Genomic DNA, 14,014 nt, shown 5'->3' with positions numbered 1-14,014 from the left:
GCGTCCTGCCCCCAAGACCCATCTTCAAGTCAACCTGGTTTCTCGAGAACAAGAAAAAATGGCACAAAGGGCAGTTTCGGGTTGGGTGATGTGCTGCCTGGGGTCAGACTAATGGGATGACTCATGACGAACGGACCTGAAACTTTCCACCACCAAGGGGTCTGTCTTTCATGAAGACTGAGAGCAGACCCCTGGGTCACCCACTGAGGGAACCCCTACTCCAAGTCACCTGGGACAGGAAGTGTCAGGCTGCCCCAGGCAAACTCCTGGACTCTAGAGTCCCTTCCCCAGAGAGCCTCTCGTGAACCCATCAGGGCCTTAGTGGGCGAAAGTGCATTTAAAGCATGAAGAGAACTGTGGGTTCGAGCTCAGAACCCAGGGGCTGGGAAAGGCCTAGAGGACATCTGGTTCCACCATCTGCATCTAGAGGTCAGGACACCGTGTCCCGAGAAACCCAATGCCTGGATCAAAGTCACGCAGGCTGGCCAAGAACCCAAGCCTCTGGATGCCCAGTGCTTCCCCAGAGCGCTCCTCCAGGGCGGCACTACACCGCCAGCAGTGCCTCCGTGCTGCCCACCCGCAAAGTGTCACGTGGGGCCTTGCAAGCTGTCTGCTACTGTCTCCGAAGCCAGCCCCAATTCATGAGCTTGGGTTACAAGCACTTGGGAAGCAGAGAAGTGTGAAAAAGCAGGTGCAAAATAAAGCACGTTAGCCGAGGCTGCAGGAGGATGCCGGGCCCCGGAGGCCTGTGTCATGGAGCCTCTGGCAGCCCGCCTGCCTCGCAGTCAGCCAGCGAGAAGGCAGCCGCCGTCGGTGGCTCCCAAGCACACAACATGGTCACCGGTTATGTTCTCTCCAAGGCACAAAGGTAGGCCACGACCAGACAGATGCTCGGTCAGCAGCAACCCAAGCCGGAAGCCAGCTGAACTTGGCCCAGTGCCTCTGCCTACACACTCCCCCAAGGTAGGGCTGTGGTGTGAACCCTACTGAGGAGGCCCTAGTCCCCACTTACAAGAGGCAGAGGAACCAGGCACCCTTGATAATTAGAAAGCAGCTCAAGAGACTGCTCTTAGCTTTCATTATGTCCGCGGGCGAGCAAAACCCCACGCAAGCCTTCTGTCAGCCAAAAGGGAACCAGCAGCTCACACAGGTGAGCTCCCAGTACACAGGCAAACCTGCCAGAAACCACTGCTGGTTGCTTATCCACCTTTCCCATGGGCGGGGCCAAGAGCGTGAATGTTCTGTGGGTTACTGCTGAGGGAGCTGATAGGTTTGTCAGGGTGGAGGGAAATTCAAAAGCCACATGTGAGTGCTGACGGCCCACAGCAAAAGCCGCCAGGACACTGGGAGGACAGTGACACCTGAGGTCAGTTCTGCTCTGTAACAACACTGCCCTCGGGAAAAAGAAACACAGGCAGGAGGGACCCTGGCTGAGTCCTGTGCAGAGAGGACTAAGCCACCGACCACAGCAGAGGGCTCAGCTCGAAGTGGGGGAGAAAGAGGAGGACAGGGGAGGACAAAAGGCCATGAGCAGGGGACTTACAAACACTGCCAGGCAAGGCTCAGGACAAACTTGGCTCAATGTTGGAGCAGAAACAGCCCTGCAAAGAGAACAATGGGCTTTGCGAAACACCCTGTTGATGAGTTGTGTCCAACTTGCTGGAGAAAATCAGGAACATGAAGATGCTTCCTGAAGAAATCAGGGGCTCTGGCTGCCCTGGAGAAGGGCAATCAAGTGAAATGAAAGGCCAGAATTTGCTCCCAGAGCATGGCTCTCTTCCTTGGCTTTCAGCTTAGACCTCTGCCCCATTGTTCTTGTGGACCAGTTCGTGTGGGAGAAACATTACCTCCATCAAGAATCACCAAGCCCAGTTGGAATGACATCCTGAGCCCCAATCAATACGGTTTGTTTGCCAAAGAACACCTCCGGTCCCCAGAGTTTATGACAAAGGTGGACACTGGGCCAACACCGCGGTCAAGACCACAGGAACTTTACAGAAGCCACTTCGAGAATCCTTACTCTTAACCCTGCAACTTTCAGCTCTTTTCTCTCTGTAGTTTTATGGAATTCTTTTTCTCATCTGATAGCTTAATTCCAGAAATCAGGCAGGGGAAGGAAAGCAACCCTTTTCTCCGAACGCATCACTTTCAGCCCTGACATTGTGCAACTCAGCCCTACTGCAGTCTAGGAGCCAGCAATTGAGAGAACAGGAAAAACGGGCTGGTGAGCAGCATTCACCATGCAGGGCCCAGGAGGCTGAAAGCCTAAGGGGGCTTAGCCATTAGAGACTCCGCAGGTGAGCTTTTGTTGTTTGTTTTGGGGGAGCAGTAACAGAGGCATTAGGCCAAGTTTTCAACCACCCCCAAAGTTTCAGGTTCCAAGAGGGCCCTTCTTTCTTCTCTCCCACTGCAGTCGCCCAGAGCAAAGCACAGTGGACCTGTTGGGTTGGATTAAAAACAAAACAAAAAGACAAACCCAAAACTGAAGCCCTGAAAAGGATCCATTAACCACAGATCCCTCTTCTAGAAAGAACATTTTACAGAAATAAGACCGACAGGCATGACCACATTATAATTCAGCAGCCTCATTCCAGGGGCTGGGCTTCCCCTTCTGGGGGCATGACAAGCAGCCTCCCAGGTCGGCCCTAAAAGTGCCTCCTGATGCAGGCTCAGTGCATGGGAGTGGGCCCAGGGCTGCGTGTCAGACGTCTGGGTCCCCACCAGCACATCACTTCACTGATGCTGAAGAACCGGCCTAGAGCACACATGACATTCCCCAAAAGCCCCACCACGCTCTCCTGAAGCCCCACGGAGGCCATAGCCACACAAAGGCAAGCTCTGGGTCCGTGGACTAGATCAGACACGTGGTGTTATGCGTTCACTGCAGGGAAGGCAGCTTTGACAAGCCACTTCCTGTGCGTGCTGGTACCCAGGGCCTGAACTCTTTGAGGAGAGTAAGCCACCGCCTGGAGGAAGCATCTGGCTGTCACCTTCATTAAGCAGAGGAGCGTGGACTGAAGGGACGCATGACTTGCAGGCAGGGACAGTTCAGTCCAGAAACTGCACTGCCAGACTCCTCTTGCTACCATTTAAGGGGCACTTACCGCAGGCCAGAAGCCTTCCTTAATTCTTGCAATAACTGTGCCATTTTATTAACCCAAGAGGTAGACAAGAAAACAAGGCCCAGTCCGAGGAAGTGACATAATCGGGAAGTGACCCAAATCCAGCCCAACCCCACACTCTCTTCTCCACACCATACTTCCTGTTCACAGGCAAGCTGCTCCCTAACCCTAGGGGCCCAGCAGCTCCCTTTGGTGACCTACCACAGGAGGTTATGTCATTATCAAAGCCCCTTGCTACTCCAGCACCCTCAAGGCTAAGTGGGGCGCTCCCTCCGCACTAGACTCTCACTCTCCTCCTGTAGTTTATTTACCTGCCTCTCTGGACTGGGCCTTGGTCTCCTTCAGGCAGGGCCACGACTAGCACACAGTAGGTGCTCTGATAACACAAGGAACCATGTGCAGGCACAGAGCACACCCTCAGGGTGAACCAATGCTGCACATGTGGCCCAGATCTCCCTGCAGACAGTGGGCCTCTGTGTGCCGCTGGTTAAGTGGAGTCATCACATCTGTGGCTTCCTCAGCCGACTGGCCTGGTGAGTCTGTTCAAAGTCATGCTTTCCTGTGCCTTCGAAGCATTTCCCAGCCTCTCTTCAGAGACCCTGGAAAGCAGACAGCTCCTCGGAAGCAACCCCCACCAGGGCAGAAGGAATGCGGAGAGAGAGGCAGGAGGGTGCTCCTCCTCCAAACCAGCGGAGCCCGGGAGAAATGAGGGGCAACGGCGTCCCTGGGGGGTGGGCACAGGATGGAATCAGGAGACCCTGCGTTCTGGAGCTGACAGCCTTTGGGCCTTTGAACACGTCAGCTAATGTATCTAGGCCTGTCCCTTTTCCTGTGAATTAGAAGGGTCGTATTCAGATGTAAAGACAGCGCTAAAATTCTACCTTCATTGTTTACCCCAAAATGTTAGGCAACCACTGAGAGGAATGTGGACACTCACGGGGCACTTTGAGCAACTGCTTGGTGACCAACCACTTCTGGTGCAGCTTCCGCTGAGAAGCAGAGCAAAGGGTTAAAGAAATAGCTCTCGGATTCGAATTCCTTTAGGCCTGGAATGGAAGCAAACGCTGCTGCCACTCCCCCCAGAAATGCTGGGCGCTCATGAAAATACCAAAAAGCCACTGGAGGTGAGTGGCTTTCTAACTAATTAGCATAGAAAAGGGTGTTTTACCCTACTCTTACTGGGGAGATAATTGGGCTCAAGTCCAATTCTTGAACTAGCAGGTTCTGTAAGAATATACAGACTCATCCTCGGAGGGAGACCCCGAGGTCTGGCCCCAAAGAAAGCCAGCAGCACCAGTTCCCCACCCAGTCACACCTTTGCAGAACACTTCTGCTTCTGTCAAATTCCCCTGCAACCCCTAGTACCTGCCCCTGACAAGTTCCTATTTCCCCCTAGGGCTGATGTCTGCCCAGCAAGGGCAGCCGCACAGAGTGTATGCTCTCTCACCCTCCTTTCCCTCCCCGGCTCAGACAGTTCACTTGACAGAATCCTAAGGATCGGTTCAATCCCCCAGACAGGAAGACCCATCAACGGCCATGACAACAAACGAACCAACTATGTTACCACAACTTTAATTAAGCCTAAGTCTGAGGATTAAAAGAACAAACAAAACTGTGCTGGGCACGTCTGGGCTGCACTATAACCCTCACTGACACACCTGCCAGCCTGCCCACAGGATCCGACCACCACGGTGCCTTTCCGGCCACCCCAGGCCTCAGCGCCCACACATTCCTCTGCGCTCTCAAGACACCTGCCGCAGTTGTGTTGGCTCCAGGTGTAGGTAGCAACTTGCCTTGTTATACAGCTCCAGCCACAGATCTCTGTGTCCAAACATAGCTTGTCTCTCCTCTTAGACTGCCAGGGCCTCCAGGGCCAGGACAAGGTACTAAACCTCTTGATATTCTAGTACTTTCTATCTCTTATCTCCATGGCCTAATGCAGGACACCATATGCTGCCATACCCCATCCCGTGCCCATGGCAGATAGCACTCATCTATCCCAGCATTCCTTGGCATTGAATCTTAGCTCCTGGCCAACACAGGGCTGGGCAAACCACTACCCATTGATGGGAGCTGTCACTCGGAGTAAAACCAATCTGCAAAGCTTATTAGTCCAATGGTTCTCCAGAAGAACATTTGGTAGCAACACCTGGGACATTTTGGTTGTCACAACTGGAAAGGGAGTGTAGTACTGGCATATAGTGGGTAGAGGCCAAGATGGTGCTAAACAGCCTACAATGTACAAGTATCCCACCCCCCCAAAAGAGAAGTATCTGATCCCAAATGACAAGTGTGCCAAGTCTGAGAAATCCTGACTTAGGTAGAGTAGCCATATAATTTATCATCTAAACTGACATGTTTCTGAGAGTGAAAGGGAGCGATATATTAATACTAACTCCAGGACAACAAGCACAAATCAGGGCCTACAGGCAAACCAGAGTATGTAAGAGATGAAAGACAGAGGGAGGTCCCTTGGAAGGGTCAAACAGCTAATCTCATAAAAGTCCCCAGGAAAAGCCACCAACTACCCTATTTGCCAGAATAAATGCTAGTATGTCATAAGCCACAATCAGCCGAGAGGAACTCTTTTTTCTACTTCTTGTGTAAAGAAAAAGCAGAAAAGGAACTGTCTAGCTGTACCTTTTAAGATGTGAGTGGCAGAGAACAAACCTGTCCCCCGCAAAACAAGGGGGGCAGCATGTGCTAAGACGTGCTCTCCCAAAGAGAGGAGCTCATTCTAACTGCCTGCTGACCCCGCCGCTCCCTGCTGACGCCCGGCTTAAGGTGAGAACCCTACTCTCAGGAAGTTGCTTTACTAATGAACCTTCTTGTCACAACAGGGGCAACTGCTGTTAGTTAACTTCCTCCTTGCCCTGAGACAAGACACCTATTGCTAATTTCTTTGCAGGTCAACTGTGAACAACAAGAGGAACTTGGAAATGTCCTCAGTCAGTCAACATGGGAGCTTAAGAACTACAGCAAGTCCAAGATTAACCTGAAGGTGAGTGAAAACCTTTCAGGCTGAGGGTTAGAGAGCATGTGGACCCAGCACGGGTATACACCATTAAAAAGAGGCACTGGGCCTCAGTTCCCCGTGCCCGCAAATGCATTTCCTATCCCGGGTCTCCACAAGATGAAAACACCCACCCATGGGCCCTCATAATTTGGGGCGGTTCCTCGGTTCCTATCAAGGCCATTTCCGTATGACCAAGACTTCCTGGTCAGCTCAAAGGAAACCTCCAGCCCCCTGCATAGTCTCTTTTATTTTTTAGAATTATCTCCAACTTGTAGAGCTGACTTTTGCCCCTCCATTTTGTTGTTGCTGTTGAACAAATAAACCATGAACAAATCTTTTTGGGAAGCAATTCCACAGGTTGTCGGGAAGTCCAGTCCTAAGAATGCCAACTCCTGGTGCCTTGCTCTGCATCGTTACATTATTCTTGTCATAACAGCAGGTTTAAAAAGGAAGAAAGCCCACTCGCTAGGACATGGTTCAAGTCCAGCATCCAAGTGTGGGAGCTTCCTGATTCGGTAGCACAGAGCTCAAGAAGACCCCAGGATGCAATCTTGCACTTGGCCGATTAAAAGAGCCAGGAGAAAACTGATTATAACCTCCAGAGACAGGACAGGACTCAGCTCTTCAGGAACCTCACAGGCTTTTCTCCCACCAGACTGCCGTAGTTAGCACTCTGAAACAGACATACTACCTTAAAGCTAAACGGTTGCTTCCTTGAAGAATATTGATAGACATGAACATAAGCCAAAGGCTAGGCCAAACTTGTTCATCATCCATAATTCATCAAGCCTGGCAATGAAACACCCTCTCCACAGCACTATGGTGTAATACAAACAAGACCCACATGCTGCCATTTTAAACCACTAAACCAGAGACAAAGTTATCACAACAAAATTCATTACTATCACTGCCTAGATTGATTACAAAGTTTAAAGAAATAAAGGATGCACATGGAATAGGACATGAAAAACCACTATCAGTATAAGATATGAGAAAAATATATATAAGATATGAGGATATAGCCTCCTGAAGGTTGGGCTTGACTCCAAATTACAGTAAATGCACCAGATGCCAGGTGCCCGGCTAAGCTCTGGAATCAAAAGGCAAGGTGAGCCCTACCCATGTCTAGGAGAGAAAAACAAATATGTAAACATCTAATTCAAATAAAGTATGACCAGGGCTCTTATGCAAGTCTGGCCCAGATAGCCTTTTCTTTAACAAAAGAACAGGGACTTGTCAGGCATTGCGGGCACAGGGAACGGGTAAGGCGGTTTGATAAAAGGAGTTCCAGGTAGCTGGGAAGCTGGAGAGGTGGGCAGGAGGCCAATCACAGAGGGCACTGTGTGCTGCTAGAGGGTTTGAGTATAATCCTGGGGGCAATGAGGAGTCTTTTCAAGATTTTTCAAGATTTCTAGTTGAGATTTGATCAGATTTGCATTTTAGGAAGATGACCCTCTGGTAGAAACACAAGAAACAGGGCTCTATTGAGAGTGAAGGTTAAGAAGTCATTGAAATCATGCAGACAAAAAATTGTGAGGGTCTGAACTAAGGCCAGGACCATGTGGATAAGAGGTCTTGACAAGAGAGAAAATCTACAGAGAGTGCGAATGACTTGGAAAAGAGGTGAGAAAGAGCCAGGTTCCAGGCTTGGATGAATGGCTGAATGGAGAAATGGCAGCTGGGAGCACATGGGGATCAGATGATAGGGCCAGTCCTCGGCCAGAAAGTGATGGAGCATCTATGTGAGTCAATGCGGCCATCAACCAGAGGAATACGTGGAGGGAGTGAGCGGACAAGACCTTGAGGAGCATCAATGTGTGAGGAAGGGGGAGTAACAGGAAAGAACCACACAGATGGGGAGGGCAAAGATAAGAGGAACCAGAGAGAGGGTCACAGGAAGGAAGGCTTTCGAAAGGGAGTGGTCAAGATTGTCCAATGCTGGGGAGAGGGTAAGTAAAATAAGAACTCATGAGTACAGTGGATTTCCCAACATGAAGTGAGGGTGACCTTTGTGGGACAGTCTTGAGAAGTGGTGGGGCCAGACATCACAGATACTTCCTCTAAACAACGCCGCTGTGGACCTGGCCGAGTGGCTCATTTGGTTTTGAGCATCATCCCCACACACCAAAAGGTTGAGGGTTCAATTCCCAGTCAGGGCACATACACAGGCTGTATGTTCAATCCCTGGTGGGAAGTGTATAGGAGGCAGCCAATTGATGTTCCACTCTCACATAGAAGTTTCTCTCTCTCCCTCATCTTCCTCCTCCTCTCTCTCTAAATATGTATCAGGTGAGAACTGGGGGGGGAATAAAAAAACAATTCCACTGTGATGGGACAGAGAGAGTAGAGAAAAGCTAGACTAGGGTTCAGAATTCAGAAGAGCCCTTGTGTCTGTTTGGTTTTTAATGGGAAAAACTGAAGCATGTTTCCACACTGTGAGGAAATGAGAAAGAGGTGAAAAACAAGGAAAGGCAGTAACTGGTAGAAGAAGGGGTCCAGAAGTGAGAGGACTGATGCAGGAGCTTTTGACAAGAATGAGAAGCCGGGAAAAGCTTCTAGGACTTTCTATCAACATGTAAACATGTCCTTTGATAGCCATTGGTCTTGACTCTCACACAACGGCTTACAGGCCTCCACAACGCACAGCCCCATCACCACTGATCCAGCCACTGGATCACCGTCACTAGTGAGTGAGCACCTGCAAAGGTGTCAACAAGGCTGCAGGGGAAGACAGCCCCCGGGAGCCGCGGACTCACCTTGCATCATACTCCTGTAGGCGGAGTCTGTGATGGCGTAGATGTGAGGGGGCATCTCGTGCCTCTTCTTGCCTTTATACATCTCCACAATCTCTTCAGAGTAGATGGGCAGGTTCTTATAAGGATTGATGACCACACAGAACAGGCCTGAATAGGTCTAAAGAAAAGAGCAGCAAATGGGAATGGGTTAGGAAGTCTCCTTCTCAGTGGTGTGCAAACTTGTGGCAAAGACCTGCTGCCTCCGAGGCCGCCATGGTGGCCTGAGTGACAGCGCTCCCTGGGCCCCTTGCTCTCTGGGCTCAGCAGACCTGCTGCACGTGTGGGCACACCAGCACCATCTGCTCTTTCGGTGAGGGTCCTCCCTCAGTGGCATGACTGCTGCAGGCTTTGCACATCCATGAGTGTGTGCATCAGAAAAGAACTGTGGCAAGTTTCACCGAGAGCAGAAATCCAGTTACAAAACTCAGGTCCAAGGACAAAAAGAGATGTGTTTGTCGTTGTGAGATGCACAAAGAGAAAAGCATTCAGCTGTAGCAAGCAAACTGTGTAGAAACACAAATTATTCTACCCTGAAGGCCTCTCAGAGATAGTTAAGCCTAAACTTTCCTAGCACTGGGAAGAACTCACTATGTTCCTCAACCAACTAGATCTTTTGTGGGCTAGTAGATCATGGACAGATACTTCCCTCCCTGGAAACTTCTGGAGACATTCACATGAAAACCTCTCAAAAACCTAGACCACTTTCATGTCGACTATGAGCCTTCTCCAAGACCCTGGTCTTCTGTTAAAGGGAATCCAATTAGTCAATAGCCTTAATGTGAGGTACCCAAAAATACACTCAGTACTCTAAGTCTGACTTGACCAGGTTAAAATTAGGCCCTGGAGTCATGTGTCCTGAGTTCAAGTCCCAACAAGGGCAAGTTTCTTAACTTCTCTCTCCCTCCATGTCTCAATCTGTAAAATGGGGATGGAAGAAGGTGGGTGAAGCAAGGCCTAGATGCCATGATTCACACACACCTGCAGTCCTAGGTAGTTAATGACAGAGCTGAGAGCGGACCCAGTCTCACACCCTCCAGTGGGGACCTCCTTGGTCACAGAAGCCAGTTTTCTGAACTCCTCACGTCTTTATGTTGTTCTCATTACAAGCGGCCTCCACCCTCACTGCCCACAGTTTTGCTCCTTGATCCAACAGCAGCCAACGTCTGAGGGTCGCACTATGGGTTAACCCAACCCCTTGCACCCCTACCTTCTCTAATGCCACCAAAACTGAAGCTGGATCTTGTGGTTGAACCCACAGACAGGGTCCACCCAGGAACCAGTCATGAGGACAATGGCTCTACCCAGCGTTGGCGAAAGGCTACAGCACTTGGACACTCCAAGCAGAAGTTAGACTGAAAGCAGAACTCCAGAGGGACCCACTAACCATACACTGTTCTGCATGCAGAAGAGCAGCTGAGTTTGGACATGAACAAATGGGTCTGCCTGCCTCTTCTGTCTGGAGGGCACACAGAGCCCTCAATTTCCTTTTTTCCTGGGATAATCAGTCATTTGTTTTCTCTCCAACTACTCCTGTCACTAGGGACCAGGAAAGCTCTGAAGCAAAGAGGTCTGAATGTGGTGTTGGCAACCTGAGGGTTGGGTATTATGGGAAGACAGGAGTGCAGCCGGGACTCCTGTTTCCCCTCCCTGTGACTAGTGGGTGGGGATGAGATAGAGGCCAGAGAGCAGCAAGGTCATCCCAGAAGCTCAGAAACAATTGAGCTTTGTTCCTGGGTTTGAGAAAACCCACACTCTAGGAAATCCAGCCCGATGAAAGTGAAGGACACATGGCCACACATTTAGGGCGTGCCACGGAGCCAGATGTTTGGGAACAGCTGATGGTGACAGCAGAGGGGCTAGGGGTTACTAGGACAAGTCTTTCTGACAGCTGGGTGGGCAGATGGTCCTGTGGAAAGTTCTACGGGCCTCAAAGTTCTCTGGGCTAATCCCACGAAATCAGTGGATTTGATCAAACTGAGCCCTGGGGAATGAGCACAGCAGCTCAGGTGGGAGGAAGGAGGCTCGGCTGCAAGCCACTCTCTCTGGATGCTCGTGGAGGCGCAGACACTGAGCAAAGTGGCTTTGCTCCCACACGGGCCACGCCAGGAAGCTGCTCCATTCACGGGCCACAGAGGCTCTTTGTGCCTGACCGCCCCCTATCCCAGAGCCTCTCCCCCCGAAGAAACAGACAGAGCAGCTGTGGTGCAGAATTAGCCACACCGCCCACAAGGCCAGGCAAACATGCTGCACAAAGGCTCCCGGTGTCGCAATTTGGAATGTTGTGTGCAGAGAGGTGGACTGTGAATCGGGGGGAGGGGGTGGCCACCCCCACCCAGGCAGCCCCACCAAGTGGCTTTGATCTCGCCACAGTTCTGCACCTGCTGGGGTCTTCATTAGGGCAACTGCAGCGACAATCAACTTCCTTTCTGGTGACAACACTTAGGAGGAGGAGGCTGGTCTGAGGCAAAAGGAACTACACACGGGAGGTGACAGCAAAGGAACAAAAATGAGAATTTGTGCCTCCAGCCAGAGAGTTCTAGAGAAAAAGCTCAGGTCCTACCCACCATGCCCGCCTACTGAGTAAACCCACACTTTAGGGGAAAGATGAAGCAACTAACATTGACTGCACTTTAACAAGTAATACCCCTAGTTGAAGCAGGGAAAGGCCATTTGCAGCCGCTGGTATAGGCAACTGCATGCAGGCCTCCGGCTTGCTTCACACTCGGCAAATCGCTAACGGGACCCAAGAAGAACAGTGACACCAGTAAAAGTCCGAGCGGAGGAAGACTTTAAGGTTCCTTCGGTTTTGCAGGTCACTAATTCTGAATTTCAGCAGTTAATATCGTGAGGGGCAGGGGCTTTTCAATTTGGTCCAGACAATATTCTCATCAAGAAACAGAGAAATATCTGGGTGGAGAGTCAGGAAGCCGAAGTTCCAGTCTCAGCCCTGCCAATGCCTCGCTGTGTGACTCGGAGCTAGCCCCTTGCCCTTTCTGGGCCTTACCTCTTCCCACCTGTCATATAAGAAGGATGGGCTAAGCTGGCCTATACAGAAGGACTTTTCCAGGTAGGCAGTTCTGTGTCTCCTCACTGACAGGTCCTTGACTAATGAAGCTCATCCCCACGGGGTGGTCATCAACAGCAAGAATGAGGACCTCATGACCACAGACCAGCTTTGCGATCAGCAAGGCAATGCAGTCCTGGCACACGGTCTAGCCCAGTCAGGACTTCCGGGCAATCCAAAATGGCCCGTGCACATTGCAGGGCACTCAGAAGTACCAGTCGTGTGGGGTAAGGGTAGTGCCCTGGGGAAACGTGCGCTGAAGTCACCGTGAAATTGTACAGAAATGGCTGGCTCTTCGGGAGTCTCTCACCCTCCCTGTAACAGGATGAGCCCAGTGTCTCCTCTATGATGCACACGATCAGGGGCAAACCCCTCAGGCAGAGACTGTTTTCCCAACTATAAAATGAGAAGCTTGTAATGATCTAAATGTTTTCTTCCTCCAACTAAAAAAAATGTTGAGAACTGTTTTATTCAGCTCCAAGGCCAAAAAGGCCAAGGTGAACACAACAGCATAATTAAATAAAGAGCTATTTTAGGAATAATAAGAACCAGATATTTCTTCCCTACTGGAGACAAAACCAGAAGGAAATATCTTTAAACTGAACAGAAAAAACTGGGATGGATCTGAGAAAGAACTCTGTGACCTTAGGGCCAAAGGAACTTGGAGCGTGTTACCAAGGGAATGAGTAAATGCTCAGCTCTTGACGTTTTCTACAGGGGTGATGAGCTGCCGTTCTGCAAATGTGACCCTACTAGCTGGAGGAAAGAGAAAAGACCGCCCTGTCTTTTGCATGCTGTGGGCCTTTGTACATGCTGTCCTCTGCACTGTAAACCCGGCACGGGACCGGCCTAAAGTGCTGGATGAACTAGGAATCCAAACCTGCCTCCTGGTAGCTTGCCTCTCTGCTCAAGGCACACCCCTTAGGGAAGCAAGCCACACTGACAGATGTGAGGGGGGAGGCAGGAAGGGACCAGGTGGTGCAGGAGGAACAAGTGGGGAACCAGAGCACACATTCCCCTCCTTGAGAAGGAACTGATCACACGGGCCCTTCCTATCTCCACCAAGGCCAGTGCGTGAGCACACCTCACACATGTCACATCCTCCCTACACCGACCTAAGCCAGGCTTCCTGTTGTGGTTTTGGCTATGTAGAGGAGAGATAAAAGTCACGCTATGAGAACATTCCATTAGGATGTTCAGATACTGAAGTTCAAGGATGCTACCCCTGCATTCCTTCAAACACCCTTCTCTCCCAGAGAGCCAGTGCCCAGAATCTTGGGGGGGGCGGGGGGGGAGAATAGACCTAGAGGCCCCTGCCTCAGAGCCGGGCCACTTACATAGATGAGCCCTGAGTAGTAACGCTCCTTGAGGTTGTGCAGCACCGAGGCTTCGTTGAGGCACGTGAGCTCCGCCATGTCCTCCACCTTGGAGAACTTGGGCGGGTTCATCTTCTGGATGTCATCCTTGTTCACCTTCACCTTCTTCCCGTTCTCCACCAGCTCCACAATGGCCTCGTCACCCACCTCTTCCTTGAGGCTGGCGGGCTCAAAGCCGTTCTTGTCAGAAGGCACCCATACCAGCTTCTTGGCAGCCCAGTCAGCCTGGGCCAAGGGGTTATTGATGAAGTTTTTATCCACATAGAGATACTTATCAGCAGCTTGCTGCGCCATGGTGACTCACAGCCAGGACCTGAGGGAGAAAAAGGACACACATTAGATATAACTACATTAGCCACACAGGAATCGCTAACACGCACCTCTTATCTTTGCAAACTAGGTAGCATTACTGTGCAGTAAAACTCTATATAACCAGGCTGCACAAACTGCCAAAATTTCCTTGCTTTTCTACTTTGGAAAAAAGATGTACATCGCTGAGAAAACAAGGTAATATCAGGGATGCTGTAAGAAATTCATAGGAAGGTATATTCTAGGATCGATACACGATCAACTAATCTATAAACAACTATTATGCCACATGACGAGCACTAAGAGTCTCAAGGATAGATGCAGTTATAGTC

The 14,014-nt window shown here is 50.6% G+C and overlaps 1 protein-coding gene across 3 annotated transcripts in view; it reads right to left on the bottom strand.

The window, feature by feature from the left end:
* The window catches only part of MYH9 (myosin, heavy chain 9, non-muscle), a 67,944-nt gene extending 54,232 nt beyond the window's left edge, over positions 1-13,712 (bottom strand). For all 3 annotated transcript variants that reach the window (XM_006757438.2, XM_015559867.1, XM_015559868.1), the window contains exons 1-2: positions 13,335-13,712; positions 8,895-9,051 (exon numbers count right to left, since the gene is read on the bottom strand). In XM_006757438.2, coding sequence (XP_006757501.1) covers positions 8,895-9,051; positions 13,335-13,667 — 490 coding nt within the window. In that variant the 5' untranslated portion in view covers positions 13,668-13,712. The remainder of the gene's footprint in view (positions 1-8,894; positions 9,052-13,334) is intronic.
* Positions 13,713-14,014: the final 302 nt, after the last annotated feature.

Source organism: Myotis davidii, unplaced genomic scaffold (genome assembly GCF_000327345.1).
Source record: "Myotis davidii unplaced genomic scaffold, ASM32734v1 scaffold514, whole genome shotgun sequence".
Lineage (NCBI taxonomy): Eukaryota > Metazoa > Chordata > Mammalia > Chiroptera > Vespertilionidae > Myotis > Myotis davidii.
This window is presented reverse-complemented; position numbering and strand designations above follow the sequence as displayed.